The sequence below is a fragment of the Pyxicephalus adspersus genome, chromosome 5 (assembly GCF_032062135.1).
Source record: "Pyxicephalus adspersus chromosome 5, UCB_Pads_2.0, whole genome shotgun sequence".
Taxonomy (NCBI): domain Eukaryota; kingdom Metazoa; phylum Chordata; class Amphibia; order Anura; family Pyxicephalidae; genus Pyxicephalus; species Pyxicephalus adspersus.
In genome coordinates this window covers 133,158,428-133,180,644 of record NC_092862.1, presented here as the reverse complement: position 1 = coordinate 133,180,644, position 22,217 = coordinate 133,158,428, and the positions used below count along the sequence as shown (strand labels likewise).

The following is a 22,217-nucleotide window of genomic DNA, read 5'->3' as shown; positions in this document are numbered from 1 at the left end:
CATACTTGAAAGATACCTTAGATCCATACATGGTGTTATTTATTTCATATTTAAAAAATGCATGGGGTTGTCATCAGATTTTACCCATACCCTTGACCAATGGCGGATCCACTTAGAAGTGGTAAGAGCACAGGAAATCCTCGGTGATGTCAGTGACCAAATTTGGCAATTAGCATCATTTACAATTGGTTACATTGCCTGTCTCTGGATAGATTGAAGATTTGAGACTACAGATAACATTATAGCGTACGTTACTTTTATTTAAATAAAGGAATTTTTAGTGTCTTTGGTTTTTAGTTACATTTACGTTTTTAGTGGGAATGGGTAAAGGGGGACTTATGTATTCTTGTACTCATTTCCCGGGGAGAGGCTGGCCAACTGGTTACCTAATTTTCAGATTTCACAAAGGTCCCTCCTAAAACCCCCACACCCTTTTTGGGGAACCAGATGTGAGGGAGAAGCCCCGTTCCTCAACACTAGGGGCCCTCAATGTTGGGGTAAAGAATGGGTGGAATTGGCACATGCTGCCCTTCTTTTCCTGACCGCCCAGACTGCACGCCTTGATAAGCATCTGGCTGAAATATTTATAAAAACTTTCTTAGAAAGAAAAAGCAAGATAAATTAAAGTAAATAAAGGCAGTACACACACCTAAGAAAAAAAATCAAAACCAAAAAAAATGATCAATAAAAGATAAATGATTATTCACAGGTTTTACCAATATTTACCCCAAATTCAGACATTTTTTCTAATTGGATTCAATTAGAAAACTGCATGAATCATTGGAAAAAGTTATTTACACATTTTTAATAATTTAAGCCATAATATGATTATCATATAAATTTTGGTAAAAGCTGGATGAATCTTGTGTGAAAATATATAACTAGACCTTAATGTTTATTTTGGTCCCTAGAAATAGGTCCACATCAATTACAAGGATGTAAATCCATGTCAAGCTTAGGTAAAAATGATGATTACACCCCACAGACTGCTTTGCTAAGAAATTGGAAATGTTTTAGTGGAAATACCCACATGGCAGATTTCTGTGGAAATTGGGGAGCATGGTGGCTCAGTGGTTAACTCTCTGGCCTTTGCAGCACTAAGTCCTAGGTTTGAATCTCAGCAAGGACATTATCTGCATGGAGTTTGCATGTTCTCCTTGTGTTTGTGTGGGTTTCCTCTGGGTACTCCGGTTTCCTCCCACTTTGTAAACATGCAGTTAGGCTTCCCCCCAAAATTCACCTTAGACTGTATAAATGACATGTGACTATGGAAGAGACATTAGATTGAGAGATCCTCTGAGGGAGAGCTAGTGACATGACTATGGACTTTGTACCGCGCTGCGTAATATGATGGCGCTATATAAATACTGTGTAATAACACATTCTAAATATCAAGGAAGCTTCTGAATCTGAACTGACTTTTCTGAAATGTAAACTCCTCCCTAGTGACAACACAGGAACACAATTTGAAGAAAGTTGTCACCATACACAGGAAGTGCCTAAACAAGGATAATTATGACCAAACATATGAATGTCCTTGTTTGGATGGATCACCAGATATTCTTTTAATATAAAATACAGGTTTTCTAAGATTGGAAAGGATTACTGAAATGATGGTAACATGTCATTACTTACATGAGTTTAGATCAACTTTACAGTTATTTTGTATTTTCTTGATAGACCGGTCAATGTTTTATTATTTATTCCTCCAGCACAGTTATACTGAAGGGAATAGTGGACATAAATATATCTGTTACAGTACATTTATTTTTTGCTGTAAGTGCAGAGACATGGAAGGAAGCCCAGGAGCTCGGGGAATGAACGTGCCTCTTCCTAAACAGCCCAGTCTGCAGATACCTCCCTTGCCAACAGTCACTCCAAGAACCACAAGCTTCAAATAAAAATGTAATCTGAAACGAGAGCTGCCATCCAGCCCCAACCAAAGCCCAGCATTGATTATGGATGTGTTTATGTTGAAATGCTGAATCGTACACATTAAAATTTATTACCAATGCCAGGTTGCAATTAATACAAAGGAAGAAAGACAGGAGTCAAGGAGAATCCGTCACTATCCAGGTTTTATCGACTACAATCAGCACCAAAAGTCACGTAAGGGTGGAAGTAAATTCAATGAGCACTAAAACATGGCGACATGGCTTCAACTTATATTTCCAAAATAAGAAATGCCACTGTATACACTGTGTTATAATTTATGTAGTCACTGCACAGCTGAAACCATCTTGCACTTAATCCTAATAGCTGCACTGTGGCTGATTTACAATAGGAATTTAGCATTAGCATTCATCTTGCATGGAATTGTTCACTTTGCAAAGACTACCCAATCAAATGCAAGGAATCCTAAAAATTTGATCTTTTCTTGCACATGATTGGATGGATTGAGTCAGTAGCACTTCTCTTTTGGGATGTCAAAAAGGAATGTCAATCCCTTATAAAAAGTCTATCTAGGGCCACATCCCAAATAATTTCCAAATAGCAAAAAGAAACATTCAGTTCCAAAAAGACTTTTAAGGCAGCCAACAAGTAGAATAAGATAAAAACATATTTGAGTCATAATTTAATATAGCATGATAATGGAAAATATAAAAGTAAACCTCCAAATGTCTCCGTTCATTGAACAATCATCACCCCAAAAGGACAAAAAGATGGACAAATATAGATATCCAGCATACATACAACAATGAACATGGGGTGTCAATGATTTTGTTGTACATCGCCATATCATTTTTGTCTTTCAGGGCTGATGGTTGTACAATGAATGGGAACATTTGGAGTTTTGATTTTATATTTTCTTTTATCATGCTATTTTAAATTATGACCAAATTATTATAAATAATTATAATACAAATACAAATGTATATTATTCTACTTGTTGGAACTAAATGTTTCTTTTTGCACTTCATCTCTTACTAAGCTATGTGAAATGTCCCTTGCACAGGCATTATGAAGTGGCTATGTAAACAGTCTACAGCAAGCTTTTTAACATAGGATAACCCATTAAAATAACATTCAGGTCTTTAGGGAACCCCTTCTATAATTACTATATTCACAGCTCACAGTATATTAGTGTGGTGGCCATTGGGAAGAATTCCTCTTACATTGCTGGCCAGTGAGAATAATGTCACCCTTACAGATAGCAAAATTGGTGTCACTTAAATTGACCTGAAAGGCACAAATTGCTCATTGCTCAAAGGCCCCCTAGCAACCTCTGGAGGAAATCATGGAACCCTGGTTGAAAAACACTAAACTTCAGTATATTCCTTTTGTAAATCAATCCCAGTGTGTTGCAAATGATTAGTCTTGAGCTCTGAACTCCATTTACTGTGTTGTAACCCACAAAGTCCTGACTGATGCACTCTGTGTGTTTTGTGTTGTACATTGGGATGAGCGAGAATATTAGGTTTGATCTCACGGAGAATGGGACCTTTCTCTCTTACCCAAAATGTAAGCGAGAACGGTCTTCTGATTTGCCGAGAGGTCGAGCTCTCACCAAACAGGAGGATTTCCAGTGCTGCATCATGCAGCCCTGGAAGTCCTTTGCGATCCCTGGGCACTAGAGGTGAATAACCTGTAGTGCCCCGGGGATCGCACACTCTTCTCAATGAATGCAGCCAAAGCTGCAATCATTGAGAAGATAAGTATCTCTTACAAATGATACATTTGTATCTGTAATAAATGTATCATTGTATCATGTATTGAGAGATACTTATATTACAATGTGAGGTCGTTCTCCTGTGCTGGGCAGCTTCTCAATGATTGCAGCTGTGGCTGCATTCATTGAGAAGAGTTTGCAATCCCCGGGGCACTAGAGGCTATTTAACCTCTAGTGCCCTGAATGCAGCTCTGGGAATCCTCCTGTTTCTCGCATTCTCGCTCATCCCTAGTTGTACATTGCACAATCTTTAACACTGGACCCTACATGCCTGGTTGTATGTTACAATATCCCCCCTGTCCACCTTCATTGGTGACCCAGATAATCTTTCTATAAAGAGTGCCACCTGATGTGTCTGGTTCCTGTGCCCGCTAGTTACTAGACAAAGAGTGATAGAAAATCCCCCTACCCCAAGAGGGAACACATTATTCGAAATGACAATCAATATAAAACATCAGTTTTAAGCCTTTTCTGTCCTATTCAAAACCTGAAAACATTGAAATTACATTTTTCATTGTTGCCATAATATATTAGATTTTTGATGTGACCTTTGTACAAAGTTGTAGTTTACTGGAGATTTTTTTTACAAATGAAGTTACACTATTACTTACCTGTTTAATGCTGTTGGTAATGAACCAAACCATAAAGATTCTTGAGCTGACTTGGACCCCTGTTACTAGCACCGATGTACGCACTATACCTTGGAAAAGAAAAAAGAATGAATTATTGTTAATTAATATTTGCACATGTTTAATAGAAAGACGTGGAAATATGACTGAATAAATGATCAGTCAACTATCTAGCTGTGCTTTCAAATATAGAAGGGCAGAATCCTTCCCTGGTGATCATATGTCACCAACACTACAATTGTAAGACATTTTTTGAAAGATTCCAGCTCTGCTATCAATAATGCCACAAAGACTTCCTACTCTGGTTACAGAACCTAAATCCGATTTCTGCTCTGTATTAAATGAATGATGACAAAATATTTAATAATGGTCACAGCAGATAGGGATAAGTCGCCAATGGAATCCAATTGGAGCCTAATAGGCAGAATGCCCCATTGGCATCTACCTAAACCTAAGCACTTGTTAAGAGGATAAACACAATTTTATCACTCATAATAAAATGTTTAACTTAAAAAAGCTGTTCTAGTGAATTACCTTGTGTTTCCCGGAACCAATATATCCAATAATCAGCATCAGCTCACAAAGGGACTAACATGTTAGCACTATTTAAAATCCTTACAATATACTAATGACTTTATAGATCATATAGTTTAACCAAAGTCAGACTATCGTCTATTCAAACAGTAAAGCAGCCTTTCTTGACTTGCAGCAAATTACCGTGGTTTAAGGTAGAATCCTATCCTTAAAGAAAGTCAAAAAAGATTGGTGTCACTTAAACTGTCCTGAGATGCTCATTGCTCAAGGAACCTCTAGCAACCTCTGGAGGAACCCTAGGGTTCCACAGAAAGCTGGAGATCTGTTACATCAATAAGATTGCAACCTATATATTTACTTTATTGGTCGCATTTTATTAGGAATGCTCCCTATCAATTCACTAGAGAATTATGACATCACTAAGAATACAGCGTATCCATTCACTAGAGACTGGTGACATAAGAAAGCAGCCAATCCATTCACTATGGAATTATGACATCACTTAGAATACAGCCTATCCACTCATTAGAGACTGGTGACATAAGAAAGCAGCCAATCCATTAACTATGGAATTATGACATCACTTAGAATACAGCTTATCCACTCATTAGAGACTGGTGCCTAAGAAAGCACTGTGGGTTATTGAAATTTTAATTCCGAAACTCTGGATGCAAAACTACATATAATACAGGAATATAAACAAACACCCCCCACATGCAATTCATCATTTTTACAACTAAAAACAAAAAAACAAAACAGATGAACTCACCGAGTGCGCAGTGTACCAACTATAAGAGAAAATACACACATCATTAGTTTGCGTGACGTGGTGGTAATATTCCAAAATCACATTCTGCATGCTGGTATGAAGCAGGCTATGAACATTCCAAAGAAACAAAGATAATTCAAACATAGAGGGAAGTATGGATAAACACATTATTTCATTTTATTTAAAACCTAGTACTACCAGCTTTTTTCAGCAAAAGCAGATAAAAAAGAAGGCTTTAGAGGTTTATAAGCAACCATGGTTGGTTTTGCAATAAGGGTTGGAACCTTTTCTCGGGTTAATATTGTTCCTTGACCCTGCTAGGGGGATTGACACGTTTGCCCTGATGATAATTGTTACTGGGGCAGAAAGTGATGACAAATCTAAAAATGTGAATTCTTCTTGGTGACAGTGAAAACTTTTTAAGACTCCCTTTGGAAAGGTTTCTTCTTACTCTTTGTTGTGTCTCCAGTGTGAAAAGCAAAGGCAAATTGTCCAGGAGGACAAAGACTCTACCCTATCCAAAGCTAAAAATGTCTTGGCTTACAGAAAGCCTCTCTAGGAATGTTCCTAAAGAACCAATAGAGGTTTTGTTGCTATTCAGCGTCATACATCCTATTGGTCTTGGTATATCAAAGCCATGAAATGCTCATGAAATGCAGTCTTTCAATGCTCAGTAATTTGAAATATATTACATAGTGATGTGAGTTGATAGAGTTATACATACAAAAGAGTATGTAGACTGTAGACTTACCTCAAATAAAGCAAATGTTTGGAAAAATTTAAGAGTCTTCTGAATACTCCTGTAGAGTCCCTTGTGTGTTCCTTTGTCCATGTAGAACCGAAACATTGAAATGGCAAGAACCAGCCACCTGCAAGGTCAATTCATTGTATTAGTGAAATGATAGATTACTTTCCTTTGATTTTTAAGACTTCAGCCGCATACACACGTGCAATTATAGTGAAAGATCCATTGCAACGACTAAGCCCTGCTCAATGCATGCATACATGCAAATGTACATACAGCACTGTTCTACTATATGCACAGGGGAGAGCGATGGAGCGGCACCCCACTGTGTGCTCCCCCCCTTCCCTTGCATTAGGATTTTTCTTCATCCATCGTCCGTGGATCTGCCAGGACAGTCGTTCGGATGATGGACGATCGGCGCTGTAAACGCGCCAGATTCTCATCCGATATCGGCCCTGAGTTGATTATCGGGCAAGAACCATTGGACATGTGTACATAGCTTTAGTGAGTAATATGTTCAACTTCATGAAGTGGTGTTCCTTTTTTTTTAACCTCAGGTGACACGGGCATCTGGCATTCTGGAAATGTCAAAGAAGAAAATTAAAGCTTGCAGAATGTTAGATGTGGTTCCTGCAATGTGTCTATCATTTCCAAGTCACTGACCTAGAACAGGAATACAAATCAGGAGTTTTGACGTCACTTGCTGCATGAGTCAATGGAGTTGAATAAATGAGTTTAGGCTTTGAATATGGCTTTGCAAGAGAATATTCACATAGCATAGTGAATGAGATGAAGCTCTGATTCTGCTATCCAGTCACATTTTTTTTTTACATTTTCTTGTATGTGACTGGGCAATCTTTGCAAAATTATTTTCACCATATTCCCTAAACTAATTGAATGATCCCATGCAAGGTGACAATTCACCTTTCCCAGTGAACAACATAATCTCCTTTAGTAAATCAACCCCAAGGACACAGGGCAGCTAGAACATTAGAATGACAGAGAAGCAACTGAGATTTTCAGATGGAAGTTAGTTGAGGCAGCCAACAGATTTCCCTCTGTATATTCTTTGAAGTTCATGTAGTAGCTGATTTTTAAATACTAGTCTGACTTTTCACATGGGCATTCAAGAGAAAGAACAGAGAGTGCCCTGGACCATTGGCAGAAGTCTTACAAAAGGGATAGGAAGTGTTTTTTGTATCAGATTCTGATCCCTGATACCAAGGAAATAACTGTGATTTACTAAAATAAGTGATACTGTTGATAAAGCAAAAAGAATTTTACCCTTGTGAGGGATATTTTTTTAATAAATGAAGAGAAGTTCTGATGACTTCAACCATGCAAAATCATGTTTTTTTAGATTCCCTTGCACATTATTGGATTTTCTTTGCAAATTAAATCATCACGGCATTAAGTGAATTATTCTTTGATAGTGATCATTCACATTGGTATTAGACCCTACCTTTTCATACCCATTTACTTTCATGCTGTATGGCCCTGGTCAGCACCAGTATTTACCAGTCTAATGCCACACACGATGCCAGTCCCCCAATCTAACACCACACTCTTCACCTATAGCCCACACTCTTCACCCCATTCAGCCTCGAAGGACTGGTTGTGTCTCCGAGTACACGGTTGCCCCGGGACCTAATGCACAAAGGATGGCATCTGAGGATGGGTTGGCAGTGGACCAGGGACCCTCAGATTAAGCAGTACAAGAACTACCAATCAAATACAGAGTAAAAAGCCAAAGTAATACACGGGTCATCAGTCCACCAAACGAGGTACAGAAGAAGTTGGCAGAATCACAGGCAGAGCTTGGTCCAGGCTGTGTGTAATCGATGGGTCAGTGAACAGGCAATGGTCAGCAACAGTAAATCACTTGAGAAACTCTGCAGCTTTGATTAGGCCAGCTAAATGCTACAACAGGCACTGGAATCTGAGAGCAGAAAGACTATATGACCCAGCAGCCAATGGCAGCTTAAGATTGATTAGAAACCATTATGGTAGTCAGCTGCAGCACAGCTCCAAATCCCCTTTAGCTGTGCAGTCTCAGTGTAGGGGATGCAGAGAGGGAAAACACAGCTAAAGGGAAACAAGGATGCTGGAAGCCGCAGAGAATGAGTTCCTACAACTCCTCTGCTGCTGCAAGCGTGGCTGCCGGAGGGAATCTCACGGAATTGTCAGCTGCTGGAGAAAGAGAAATATTTCATCATATGGTACTCCTGGGTATGAAGGAACATGTGTCACATGGGAGCAAAGAGAACATTTCAACCCTGCTTAAACTCCAAGACACAACATAGAGCTTATACAAGGCATCTTCATTATTAGTTCCAGGCAATGGGAAGCAAAGGTAAATACGTGTAGCTAGGGAAGGCATCTTGTAAATGAACCTATTGGCTTGACTTGAGCAAGGAACAGGTTTTCTTTAGGAAAAAAAAATACAGTTAGAAATATTTTAATGTCTTTATAGAACGGGATAAAAATATTTTAGTTAAGCATTGGAAAGGAAGCATTTGCCAACAGAAGTATCAAGTTTGTGCCACAATGTAACATGAAATAATTTGTTCTTTAGAAAAGAAGGCCAGCAACATCCGTTCTGGAGGTCAGTCCAAGCTGGGCATGATTTTAGAACCACGCATAATGCACTGCATAATCCTTATGTATGATCAGCAGTATAAAAATGGCCAATGGAACTGGAAGCCTAGATCTGCATTACATATTTTTAAAATTTTACCATGAGAAATATGCACTGAACATTTTTTAGCAGATAAAAGTAAAACAAATCCCCCAGTCTTCACATGTACGCCAAACAGCTGATTTAACAATGGTGTGTTGCAGTTCTGAAGTTACCACCACTGTGACAGCAACATGGCTCCCTTGATTATTGCAGAACATCGCCTGTCCTTTTCTGTACTAATGTCTGATTGTGGATTCTTAAAAGTGGAGCTTTAGCTCCACTTCAAAATGGGAGATTATAGATAAATTAGTAATGGGGGGGGGGGGTCATGTTCAAAATAAAGTAGAATAAAAATGTTGGACTTAATCACCATATTTAAAAAATAAATAGGCCCTAAATTCAGTAGAAAGCTTTTCACTTTAAAGCTTAACTCCCACTTAGCCAAAAATTAGAACATGTCCGTCTTAGGCTGTAATTAAATGTGAAATAGCAACACCAGCTCCGAGGATAAGATGTGTTAGAGAATGTGGCATTGCTCTCTGCAACATTTGGGATAAAACGTGACATGACTATGGACTTGTACAGTACTGCTTAATATGATGGCGCTATATAAATACTGTGTGACAATAATAATAACGTGGACCTGTGATGCCACTAGACTGGAATAAACACACCTAGAAAATGGGCAGCCTTGTTGGTTTTGCTATGCATAGAATCTAGAAAAGTGCACATGAGAAAACTTGTGTGTGTTGGAGTACAGCTTTAAAACATCTACAAAAGATATGATGTTCTTTCTTCTGAATGGAAAAGAATTTCCATCTGTCCAAAAATTCCTAACTACAACAGGCATAGTAGCAGCTGCGTATTGTACTCTATTAGCCTTTGATGAGAGCCAAACATTTGGAGTTGACAGCAGAATGGAAATGTGTGCAGCTTTCTACTGAGATAGACAATAGACTGTATGTTATCACATTGGATTGGATGCATTCCTGAAGTCATTCACAAAACAATTACAGTGAATCCAGCACTTGATGCCTAAAAGGCTCAACATTTAGGCATCAGGAACTTTTCTCCTGGATTCTATCCAGAACAGATCATTACAAATGTGATGACAATCTTTACCACAATGAGTGCCAAGCGCTGCTGGTGGGGCCACCATTAAAGTAATCCTGGTATTTTGTCTTGGCTTTGCAAACCTCTTTAAAGTAACAAAGTAGCAAAGTTCCATTGTATGGAGCTCAATATTTTCACCATGCATGTGTGTATTCCACAGAAAATGTACATACTCCAACCAGCACTCGACAAGAGCCAAGCAAAATCCAACAGCCAACAATGTGATCTAAAACATCCGGTAGATATGTGCTTGAATTATGTATGCAATAGGAAAATGCCCAAGTCTTAGGCATTGGGACCACAACTCATGGGACTTATCCATCCCTGATCATTAATATAAAGCCAATCACAGGCACAATGCCAATCCCTGACCATGTAAGTCTTCCTACAAAGTAAAAATTCATCACAAGTATCTAGTGCTATACACACCATGTTGTACCCATCTCAGCTGCTGTGCATTGTAATAGCACATGTATTAACATGCTTAGTGTTAGCTTATTGTGGAGCAAATTATTATAAATGGCACCCCCAATAAATTGGAATTGTTTTATTACAGAAACAGTCTATTCACAAAGCAAAGTGAATTATCCCCTTGCGAGGGTTATTTCATTACGAAATGAAGCCCTGATGACTTCAACCATCCAATCATGTGCAAGAAAAACTGTTTGTTTCATTTCCTTGCACGTGATTAGATATTCGTGGAAATGTAAATTTTCATCACACTCACTTGCAAAATGATCATTCAATCTAATAAGTGAACAGGGTAAATTATTTTAGTAAATCACCCCCATTGAGTCATTACATGTACACAAAATGTACAACTGTGGCTTGTAGTGTTGGAAAAAAATAGTACATGAATAATTTATTAAATGGCCTTTTCTAAAGCAATGCATTATTTCTTTGTTCTTCTAGGTACAATGGTGGAGGTAACGAGCACTGGACTACTTGGTAAATAGTAATTTGTATAGGACTTGGGATGCGAGATATGTGAAGATTGTTCCCGGTGACCCTAATGGACAGTGCCTGTGTAATTGTGAAAAAAAAGAAAAAAGTGCTAATCCATCGAGTGTCCAGATCTAATTTTGTTTGTATTGATTGAGCTGAGCCAGCAGAATTTTAGAGTCTAAAAAGTCTTCCTTCATTAAGACTGGAGAAATAGAAGAATACGATTGGGCTGAAAAATCAGTGAAATCGATAATTGCTGAAGACTAATTTATTGCTCTTTCCAGCTCAAGTTCAGCAGACAAACTTTTAACATTTTACATTCTTCGAGGTGTCATGCACATTAGTTAGGTGTATGAATGCTCCTGTCAATATCCTTTGGTCATTAAGTGTCCATTTATCTATTAAATAAATTCCAGAGTTAATACCAAATAAAAAGCACAGTGTTTTATATCTCACAATGCAATGTCTTTAGCGTTCCCAGACACTTTTCAAATCTGCATTTGCCAGATAAACTATCAGTGCAAGGCAAGTGGCCTGACACTCAACACCTGACACCTGTTATCCAGCACAGTCAGCACTCAATGGACTTTACACATGGTAAGATTGGGTGTTAGAAAACTCATCCCCTGTGTACTATGTAGAGCACAAATACAGCCTTTTTATTAATTGTTTTTCATGCTGGGTAATCCAATAAAGAGATTCTGTGACTTTGGTCTTTGTTATAACCAGTTGCTACAATTTACCATTAATAAAAAAATAAAAATTAAAAGTTGTGTTATAAAGATGAGCAAAATAGTTTCTCTATGTTTCACACAATTTGCCTTTGCCACTACATTCTTCTCAGATTTCCAAACACTTGGAAAATATATATGGAGATTATTGGTTAACTAGAGGGAGGGTCATATATGATAAATAAAAAAAATAGCTGCCAAGCCTAGTTAGTGTAATTAAAAAGAAAGAAGAGAAGAAAAAGCGGCTTTTTGTGGCAAAAGGTAGTTAGTGTATTTAGGATTTAAGGAACAATAGTTAACAGTGCTAAATTTAATATATTTCGCCTATGCTGCCTAAACTCAACATAGTCCTCCTATGCTAAACAGTGATAGAATAAAAAAAAGGGGAAATCTTGTCTCAGTCCCATCGCGTTTCGCCTAGAGGGCTTCCTCAGGGGATTTAGGAGACGTGCTGGTTCAGCACTATTAACTATTGTTTCCTAAATACACTAACTACCTTTTGCCATAAAAAGCCGCTTTTTCTTCCCTTCTTTCTTTTTACTTGGAAAAATTTATGTTTACTACAATAGAATAATGTGAATCTATCATAGTTTTATTCTTTTAAATATAAAATACTCTTCCTGCCTGCATCACAGAACCCAACTAACCCACCATTCCCTGGCCCAGGTTTCTATTGCCTGCCTCTTGCCTCCATTGACTATATGTAGAGTACTGTGCATAGATGTATGGCAAAGCTGCACAGTGTTGTCTGCTTAGGGAATCAGCCCCATAGAAGTCAATTGAAAACTACTGTGCACATCAGACAATGGGAGGAAGATCCCGGCTGGTAGGAGGTAAACATTGTGGCAGAGCACTTCTGAAAGAATTCACCTAGATGCTGCTGGAGAAGTGGATGGAGAATTGGTTCTCCAGGAGGTGCTTGGAGAAAGATGGGTTTAGTTCTCTTTGGTACCCAATCTATGTGGCCAGGAAAAAGTGGGGAAGCAGCAAAGGTAGGGGTGGGCAGAGGGGGTGGTTGGTGCCAAGTGTCAGGGATGGGCTCCTTGTCCACGAGACATTTACTATTGTCTGTATATTAAAATATATTATGTGTTGTCACAGTTTTCTGCTCATTGTCTACTGCATTGTCTCAAAATAGTTCTGTCCATGTGACCATGATAGTGCTGTTTGTTTTGAGGACCATTTTGCATAAATTAAAAAAATGATCAATGGCTCTAAATCGACTAATATAATAACCCAAATAATACATTCCAAGTGAATCAAAAGCTGTTAAATGTATCACATATTGCTACTTTTGGGTTGGAGGGCTCTGATTTAGCGGGGGGCCCATTAGACCTCTGAGAGACATCACTGCTTCCCCACAGGGACCCACTCTACTGGTTGCTGGCAGGACACAGGCTTTTCCACTCCAAAGAAAATAAACTGTACTGCGCATCTGAATCAAATTGAAAGATTACCTGGGCTTTAACTCCCTCCTGCAACTCTCATCTTGTTAAGATCAAACCATGCCCATTATAAAAACAGAAATCCTATGGCCTTTGGTTCTCAGGTATGACGAATGACACAAAGACAGGCACAGTGTATGAACTCTGCTTTGTGCTCCTTTGGCTTGATGAATGGCTGAGTTATTTCGGTCCAGACCTTGCTGCTCATATTTGAATGATCCAGTTATCTCCATGTCAGGTCATTCACAGCCGGTCATGTTTCACACAATATCTTCTCCTCTCATACTTTGTAACAGATCAACATGAAAGTGAAATAATTGAGAATGTTGTAAAGACTTGTCTGGCTCTTCCTTTTGAGTCTGATCTGTTGCCAGCCACTAGATCTTTTTAATGACTTGGGAAATGGTATATTTTCCTTCATGAGCAGGCCTTATTATATATATGGTGATAAGGTGAGGAATTAATATCTAAAAAATAACTAGAGTGATCTGAAATTGATTGTGCAAAAGAGTGGAAACATATGGGCTAGGACCACAAAGCACATCCGGAGCCAGGTCTTAGAGGGGACAGTTGTGGCCAATAGAATTGAAATATCCCCCCAACAGACACTCATCTCTTAAAGTTACCCAACTTGGTACAAATCCTTGGTGTGGTGTGCATAATTTTGGGGCAATAAAACAATTGTGTTGTTCCATACCTGAGCTAGATCTCCATATACTACAATGAGAGGGAGCATGGTAAAGTATTTTGTTCCCAATCCAAGGATATCTAGTAATGGCAAGGAGAACATTGAACATAGACGTGTCTGTTACGGGTGGTTGTCGCTAGAATGGATTACACATGGGCTTCTTCTATCTCCTTGGAACACTGACTGCAAGATTACCTTGCATGAGCGTCTGGATTTATTTTTATTACCAAAGATTTACACTTCTCTTGTGGCATTTGCTGAGAGTTAAACCTGAACTTTAGACAGGCAGCTGAACCTACATATATAAGGTAGCTACAATGTATAATATATAATATAATGTATATGTGTTTGAAGGGTCTGGAGAATACCGGTAGCACAGCCCAGACAGACATTGGTGGTCACTTGGTTTGTCACTAATGTATATATAATAATACATCTAAGTCTTCTCCAAGCCCCTCCAGTAGTCCAAAAAGCTCACCCCTCTAGTAACTTTGCTTTCTTCTTCTGTTAGCATAGCACCAAGTGCTGCAACAATCAGTTTGATCATATATAAATAGGCCTCCTATATATATGTCACCAGAACAGAAATAGAGTTTATTTTCCTATGTAGACACTTGTTCTGATGACAATTGTGGAAGGGGGGATCTACAGCATTTACCATACAGATAGCATAAAAAAAAGCTATCCAAACAAATATCTGTCATCATTTAGGAATTTGTAGATCACATGAAAATTCCAAAGGGTCCCAAAACTTTGTCTCCTTCAAAGAGGAATGTCTAATGCCATGCATTCCCTGCATTCATAAAACAACACATGTGCTGTAAATAAAATGCTCCAAACTTCAGATCTTCCTTGAGTAACAATCCAGAAAGTCTTGTGATAAGTCCTTAGTGCAGGAAACCCAGGGATTAGGTACAATGGGCCTGATTTATGAAAGCTCTCCAAGGCTGGAGTGGAAACACTTTGCACAGTGAAGCTGGGTGATTCAGCAATAGTGGAATGGATTTCCTAAATGTCATTTGCTTTTTGTTAGCATATGTTTTCAATCCTGGACCAGATCCATTCCAGGTTTGCTGGATCGGCCAGCTTCACTGATGAAAGTGTATCCTCTCCAGCCTTGGAGAGCTTTCATAAATCAGGCTCAATGGGTCAAGTTTACAAATAGCTGACAATAAAATACACTACACTAAGTGTAGTGTATACCTCCAGCAGCTCCATAATCACCTATTTAACAAGGAATATCCGGCACTATATTTATCTTAAACTTCACTAAAGCTTAAATGTGAGGGTAATATTTGAGTTAGTATTGCAGTGTTCTACATTTTTAAAATGGTTTCTGAAATTTTGGTACCACTGAGATTTGTAGATTACTATTGGAGGGAGCTCTGAACTAAATTTACCTTCAAGCCAAATTCCTTCTTGAAGGTGACCACTGAAAAGGAATGTCTCCTTCATTGTGTCAGCCCCCTCTTTCTCCCTAAATCACCTACTATTAGTAGGCAAGAAATGCCAAAAAAATCAAAATTTTTGTGCAGTATAAAAGATGACATTGTGATGAGTAAATAAATACCAAACATAGCCATAAATGTCAAGTTTTACATACCTGCAAAAAGGCGACAAACTACGATACCCAATATTGTTCATAGGGAGCACTATAAAAAATTCTTTAACTTGTCAGTTTAGATTTAACTTTGGAAAAAAGATTTTCTCTCACTCCAGTGTGCACAGCAATACCCAATGTGCTTTAGGCACTTACGTATGCTTTGCATTGTAGGCGCATTTTATTAGGTTTGTATGTAGGAACCTGATTATGGCTTAAACTTGTTTTTCTCTTTTGTTTATTTTTACAGTATTATCATATTCACTTGTTTAACTTCACTCTATTATATATCTATATATATATTAGAAGCAGTATGGTCACGGTAAGATCTTTATATTCAGTCCACTGACTTGCAGTGGGATCAGTGAATGGGAAGTAAAGCTTAGGGATGTAATAAAAAAATGTGACTGCCCAAATGTGCAAAAATAATGACATAATATACAAATGAGCATGATTGATTGAAAACATTGATAATATCAATCACATCAAGCCCATCTCTTTATGTGTAAATTCAAAGCTAAGTGGAAGGCAATATTTCCCTTTTACATTTACAACTGCACTGAGCTGTTCTGCCTACCTAGTAAAATCCCTGAACTGGCCCCTGAGATTCTTCGTCTTCACCTTCAAAGACCTCAAGCTCAAAATAAACCCTTGGTCAGTCTTCTCTGATGTTTACTTTGTATAATATTATTGCAGCCTGTACAGGCTTAGGAATACTTGATGCTCTTGGCCTGTAAATATTGGGTTGGTGCTTATTGCCAATCTGCAACACCGCTAACAAACCTCAAGGAAAGAAGCCAGTGTCTGTAGGGACTTTAAGCAAACCTGTCTTACAGTCAAAACAAATCTCTCAAGAAAGAAATTTAAGGGATTGCCTCTGCTGACCTTAGAAAGTGACCACCCAAGGGCAGCTTCCAGGAGCATCACATGGAAAGTCTTCTGGAAAGGAGCCACCATAGTGCCAGAGAAGAACCAGTCCTTCAGGCCTCTTGGCATTTAGCTAGGATCTGCAGGCAGCAAAACACCGGCAAATATAAAGCTAATGTTTCCTAAAAAGGGAAAACCAATTCCCAAAATGCGAACACCAATTGCTGCTGCCTAAAGATCCTGACTGGAAGTAAACTGGACTTTATGGCGTTATGGTGGCTTCCAGGGTGAACCTAGGTTATCTAACAAACCTGGAATGGATCTGCTCCAGAATTGAAAACATTTGCCAAATAATAGCAAATAATTTTAAGAAATCCATTTTAGGTTTGCTGGATCACCAAGGTTCTTCCATGATAGTCTATCTTCTCCAGTCTTGAGGAGCTTTAATAAATCAGGCCATATGTATTCATTGCTTTCAATTTTTGGCTACTGCAGAATACAGCTTTGTGGACCTGGTTCCTAACTAACGCTCACTCAACTTAACTGTCTACCAGTCAATACCCCTACACCTTAATCCAGCAGTGGCCAACCGGTAGTCCACAGTGGTATGCAGCTCTGGCCGGTGCCCCCCCCCCCAGCGGGCTCAGACCCGTGATGGGAGAGTGGGAAGGTTCTGGCATCATGACATCACTCGGGGGGAAGTTTCTTTCCCTTTGAGTGACACACGGCTCCCCACGCATGTGCAGTCCTGAGTTCGTGAAATAGTGGTCCGCAATGTCCAAAAGGTAGGTGACCACTGCCCTAACCCATGGTGAGCCTTGCCCACATCTGTTTCTATCCCATTTTTAAATAAAAGATCTGTCCATCCAGGGCAAATTTTACTGATATTTTAGCTTTGGGTCAAAAGGTCCAGTATGTTACCTGAACTAGAATAAAAGATCCCAACAAGCACATTGGGTTTTACATTGAGTAAACCTTCATTATTCCATAATGCAGAGCTCCACTAAACCTTTTGTAAATCCTTCACTAACTCCAGCCACAGTGTTATCATAATCATGGGAAAGTACAACAAACTTAGAGCATTTCCCTACGAACGAGGAACCCCTAAAATGACTTTCTTCTGATTTTATCCAGAACATCAAAAACAGAACAAAATCCTCCCCCTCATGGGCTTACCACTTAAGTTAGTCTCTATTTCCTTGCCTGAAGGATTTGCAACTACATGACATTAAAGCACTGAAACAAAAAGTTTACCCTGACACTCTGGCAAGTGACATTTTCAGAAGAAGACATCAGCAATACAAATGTAAGGTCTTGGTCCAGCACTAGTGCTTACCAGGTACAGTCCCTCCATTCTTACCTTTAGCAAGCCCTTGCTCAGCCTCGGGAGGTGCCATTTTATAAATAGAATTTGCTTGGCGTTAAAATCCCAGTTTTCTCTCCAACCCCCTTTTGGGTCATTTTCCTGTTCTAACTAACTTTGACATGTGGCTTTATTTATAAATTAGGGAATCTGACATTCCCTCAAACTTTTCCTAGAGGGAATCTTCCAGGCTAATGTATTTGAATGGCAGTACTTGATTCCCACCAGGGAATGTTTGAGAGAATGTATGATTCCCTGATTTATAAACAGAGTCCTAAATGATAACATGAAAACACAAACTCTGATTGGAAGCATTCTATTTCAGTTTGCACAGCACTGATCGCATGACACAGGGCTACCCCCCAATGGGCTCACCTATAAGAAATGTAAAAAATGGTATCTGTATACATGTACTGTAATTCATCATTTACAGTTTGGCAGCATGGACCCTATCATTGCATAGATGCATAAACAGAGTCTAGAAAAGTCTATACCGTTCGGGTTCCAAATATTGCATTTAGATGAGTCCTGTGTGATAATAAATACAAATAAATATTTAAAACTGCAGTCATTTTTAACATAGTATTTAAATACATATAAGGGTTTTATTATACCCACACTTTTTTTTGTTTACTATTCTTAGGCAAAGTTTAGATGGGAGGTGAGGTTGCAGTGAGGTTACTGCTTTGTTAGACCTGTGAATCACTCCCATGGGTGAAAAGCTAAATTTACCTTCTCACTCTAGGCCGCGCAAAGGGAATAATTGGGTAAAGTAGTCAGCAGTTCAGTAACACCTGCTGGTAATTCAGTTCTTGGTTCATTAGGATCCAGCACAAAGTTTGGGCAGTAGAGTGGTGGCAAGGTGCCAACTGCTGGCAGCTGCCCAGGAACACCTGTTCCCGCTACCCATCTGAACTTTACTGAACTGAACTTGAGCCTTACAGTGCTCTAAGTAGATGTAGACAGGTCCGTGATCCACATCAATCCATTCTACAGTAAGGAATTGATTGTTATGTAATCAGAACTGGCAGGTAGAGATTACACAGCAAAGAGTGAATGGCTAGAGGTTGCAGCCTGGAGGTAATGTGAAGCTCATTTCAATCTGGCTAAATAAAATTGTCCATAAATAATAATAAATTTAAAAAGTCAGCTCGCCGTTGTAGTCATAGATAGAGCCTGAGGAGCTGACTCAGCATCCGGCTTCTTATATACCTTTGATATTTCAACAATAAAATGTCTCTATAATTTCCAACTTGTTCCTATTTACCTGGGCGTTTTCCATGTTCCCATCGACCCCTGTGTGCTCCAGCAAACCCTGTTACAGTAGTACTATAGTCTCACTTTGTAAAATTGGTGATCAGGCTGGTGTTTATTGTAGAAAGGTGCAGGTGATGTCCCTTCCGCATTAACTGTTCTTACCTGCATGATCAGCACCCATTTTTGCATGCACGGCTCAATGTTTGTTGGCAGAAATAGTCGGCAATCCTGGCTTCCCATGCCAGAAGAAATATGATTTCACGTGTTTTTGTGTGGGGGTTACATCATCCGAGCCTGCTCAATTAAGATAGGGGAAGATCAGGGTACGGAAAGAAAGAACAGAGAAGATGGCAGTGCCCATGTTGAAATAGGGACAGGCGGGTATTGATGGGTTTAGTTCCAATTTAAATTCCCCATGTATAAAAAGATAATAACAGCATGTTTGCAGGCACAGGAATCCGTCACCAATGGAATTTCAAAAATATCATTACAATAAGATATATATAAAACTACAAAACTGAAATATATGTTTTGGGTGAACTGAATTTTTAAAGAAAACTAATCAGACTTTACCAGAGTTGCATTGTTCCCAAGATACGAGGGGTGCTGAGAAGTTACTGGCTTTCCCCCCTTCCAGATGAAATAGAAAAATAAGTGTGGGGGCATATGACAGCCTAATATCTTAGTATGTAACTGCAAATATCAGGTCTTTGCGATTCTTAAAACTGTGTTTTATTTTAGTGAGAAGCTTTGATGGCAGAGGCACAAGCAAGTTTAACATTGTTGGAGTTACGGGCCGTCATGAAGTTTTTGTTTCAAACAGTTTTAAGAATCGCAAAGACCTGATATTTGCACAGATACATACTAAGATATTTGGCTGTCATATGCCCCCACACTCATTTCTCTATTTCATCTGGAGGGGGGCAAAGCCAGGAACTTCTCAGCACCCCCTCATAGCATCAGGCAGGCCATAGACAAAAAAGATGTCCCTTTAAATTGACCCCGTGACCAGTACAAGAAGAAGCATATGGGCACATGTAAACCCGTTTTAAGCTTATGTTGGTGATATTCTTTCGGTGTTTTTTAAAATTCATCAAAGGTGTATATGGCATTCAGTAGACTTACTGACCTGCATCTTGCTTCCAGCAGATTTTGTATTCCTATAGCCTTGCTGGGAATTATTATTATTATTATTAGTAATAATAAACAGTATTTATATAGCGCCAACATATTGCCAACATTGCATATGACAGACAGTGACACAGGAGGAGGAGGAGGGGATCCTGTTCCAAAGAGCTTACAATCCAATGAAAATGCAAATGATGGCCCTGGAACTATCAGAGGTATCAGGAGCTCCTTCAGGGAGCATAGATTTAACACACAGTTGCCAAGATGAGTATAAAACTTTTTCTTCTACAGGGTCAGTGCCGTGCACTTTGGTGTAATGCTTTCTTCCCTCTTTTTTAAGGTCACACAGACTTCCAGCAAGTTGCAGAAATGTTTGTGTGCTATAACAAGCCATTCTGAACATAGATGATTCTTGTAAATGGGATGTTCCCCTACTCAGGACCGGGCCATTTAGGACTGAACTCAGTGGGTTACACCAAGTCCATCAATGCATTCTTTGTAAAAAGCAGTTGCGTCTAGTATGCATTGGCAAATCTGTCTATAAGCCTAAAACCAAAACAATTTATCAGAAAGGAGATCATGGGATAGATTCAAACTGGCAATACCAGTTCTGTTTAGGTTATGAAACTGTTCCAAAATTTACTAGTACAACTTGGCACATAGCACAAAACTTCTAATCATTCCTCAGATCTGGTGTCATGAAAACCAATCAAGAAGACATAATAAGTAAGGACAATCTTAGCTACCCTTTACTGATTATTTCAGTGACGAGGAAAAAGGAATTTCAACGTGGCTACTTGTTTGACTAAAACACCCTGCCATATATAATGTCATTATATATTTACCTGTGTCTGTCTCAATTCTCCAATCCTTAAATCACTGATGTCCTGTACAAACATAAGGAGCCAGACAATGCAGCCACAAGGTAGGGCAAGTTCTGTTGCAATGGAGGCAAGGTTGGCCAAGAAGTGAGTAAAATACCTTTTATATGGCAGCATTTATCTTAAAAAAAACTAACTTTGTATCTGTATCCAGGACAAGGTAAAAGTAAGATGAAATCTTCCAACAGGGACACCATTTTTGGTGAAGTTATCCCCTCATTTTGATGAAATTCCCTATGACTTGTCCACAGAATAATAATTTATTAATGCTCTCCAAGACTGGAGAAGATAGGTAAATCCTAGTCTACATAGTCCTAGTTATCATTTGTGTAATTTGACCTACATTTTTACATATACTTGTTTTCTTCCTAGCTGGCTTGATTTTCTAAATCTCCTATATCACCTTTGGAAGCGGAGTGCGAAATGCATTGGAACTAAGTATTACCTAAAGAATTCACCCACAGTGATTATATCCTTTATTATTTGATTATTTATTATTTGGTTATTTAATAGTGAACAATTTTGATACTGGACTGATGTACAGGTCGTCCCCGGGTTACCTACAAGATAGGGACTGTAGATTTATTCCTAATTCGAATTTGTATGTAAGTAGGAACAGGTACATTATTTTAATAAATGCTATTAGGACAGATGTTTGTCTTAACATATTATTAGGCATTGTGCTGTCAGTTACTGTATGAAATCCTCACTGTGAGCTAATCCCAAACACAAACAAAAAAAAAAATCTTTATAAAGCCTAGACATTCATAAACTTCTGGAGCAAGCTGTGCATTGATATGCAAAAAGAAACAACTGCAGAGTTTGTCTTGGCCATTAACAAGTTATAAGAGCTTGCAGAACAGCAAAAGATTTCTTCTGCAAGTCATGCAAACTGCCCCCCTCCCACCATCAAGCCTCCGTCCTGCACACAAACGAGCAGGGAAGCCCCGTTTGTGTCTAGGAGTCCTCCTTATGTCGGATGTCCTTAACTCGGGGACTACCTGTACTTTAAGAGATTATCAAAATTGTATTTAGAACTATGGGTCTAATTTATTAAAGCCCTCCAATACAGGAGAGTGCTTGTGATGGACATGTGATTGCTTTTTGTGACAATTTAGGCATTTATATTTATTAATTATCTTAAAGACATTTAACATTTAGGAATCGATTAT

At 38.8% G+C, this 22,217-nt stretch overlaps 1 protein-coding gene across 3 annotated transcripts in view; it reads right to left on the bottom strand.

Annotated features, from left to right (window-relative positions):
* The window catches only part of HACD1 (3-hydroxyacyl-CoA dehydratase 1), a 41,817-nt gene that overhangs the window by 8,970 nt on the left and 10,630 nt on the right, over window positions 1-22,217 (bottom strand). For 2 of the 3 annotated variants that reach the window (XM_072412773.1, XM_072412775.1), the window contains 3 exons: window positions 6,354-6,471; window positions 5,603-5,621; window positions 4,282-4,370 (listed from right to left, as the gene is read on the bottom strand). In XM_072412773.1, the coding sequence (XP_072268874.1) occupies window positions 4,282-4,370; window positions 5,603-5,621; window positions 6,354-6,471 (226 nt within the window). The remainder of the gene's footprint in view (window positions 1-4,281; window positions 4,371-5,602; window positions 5,622-6,353; window positions 6,472-22,217) is intronic. The other variant, XM_072412774.1, reaches the window with a different exon arrangement.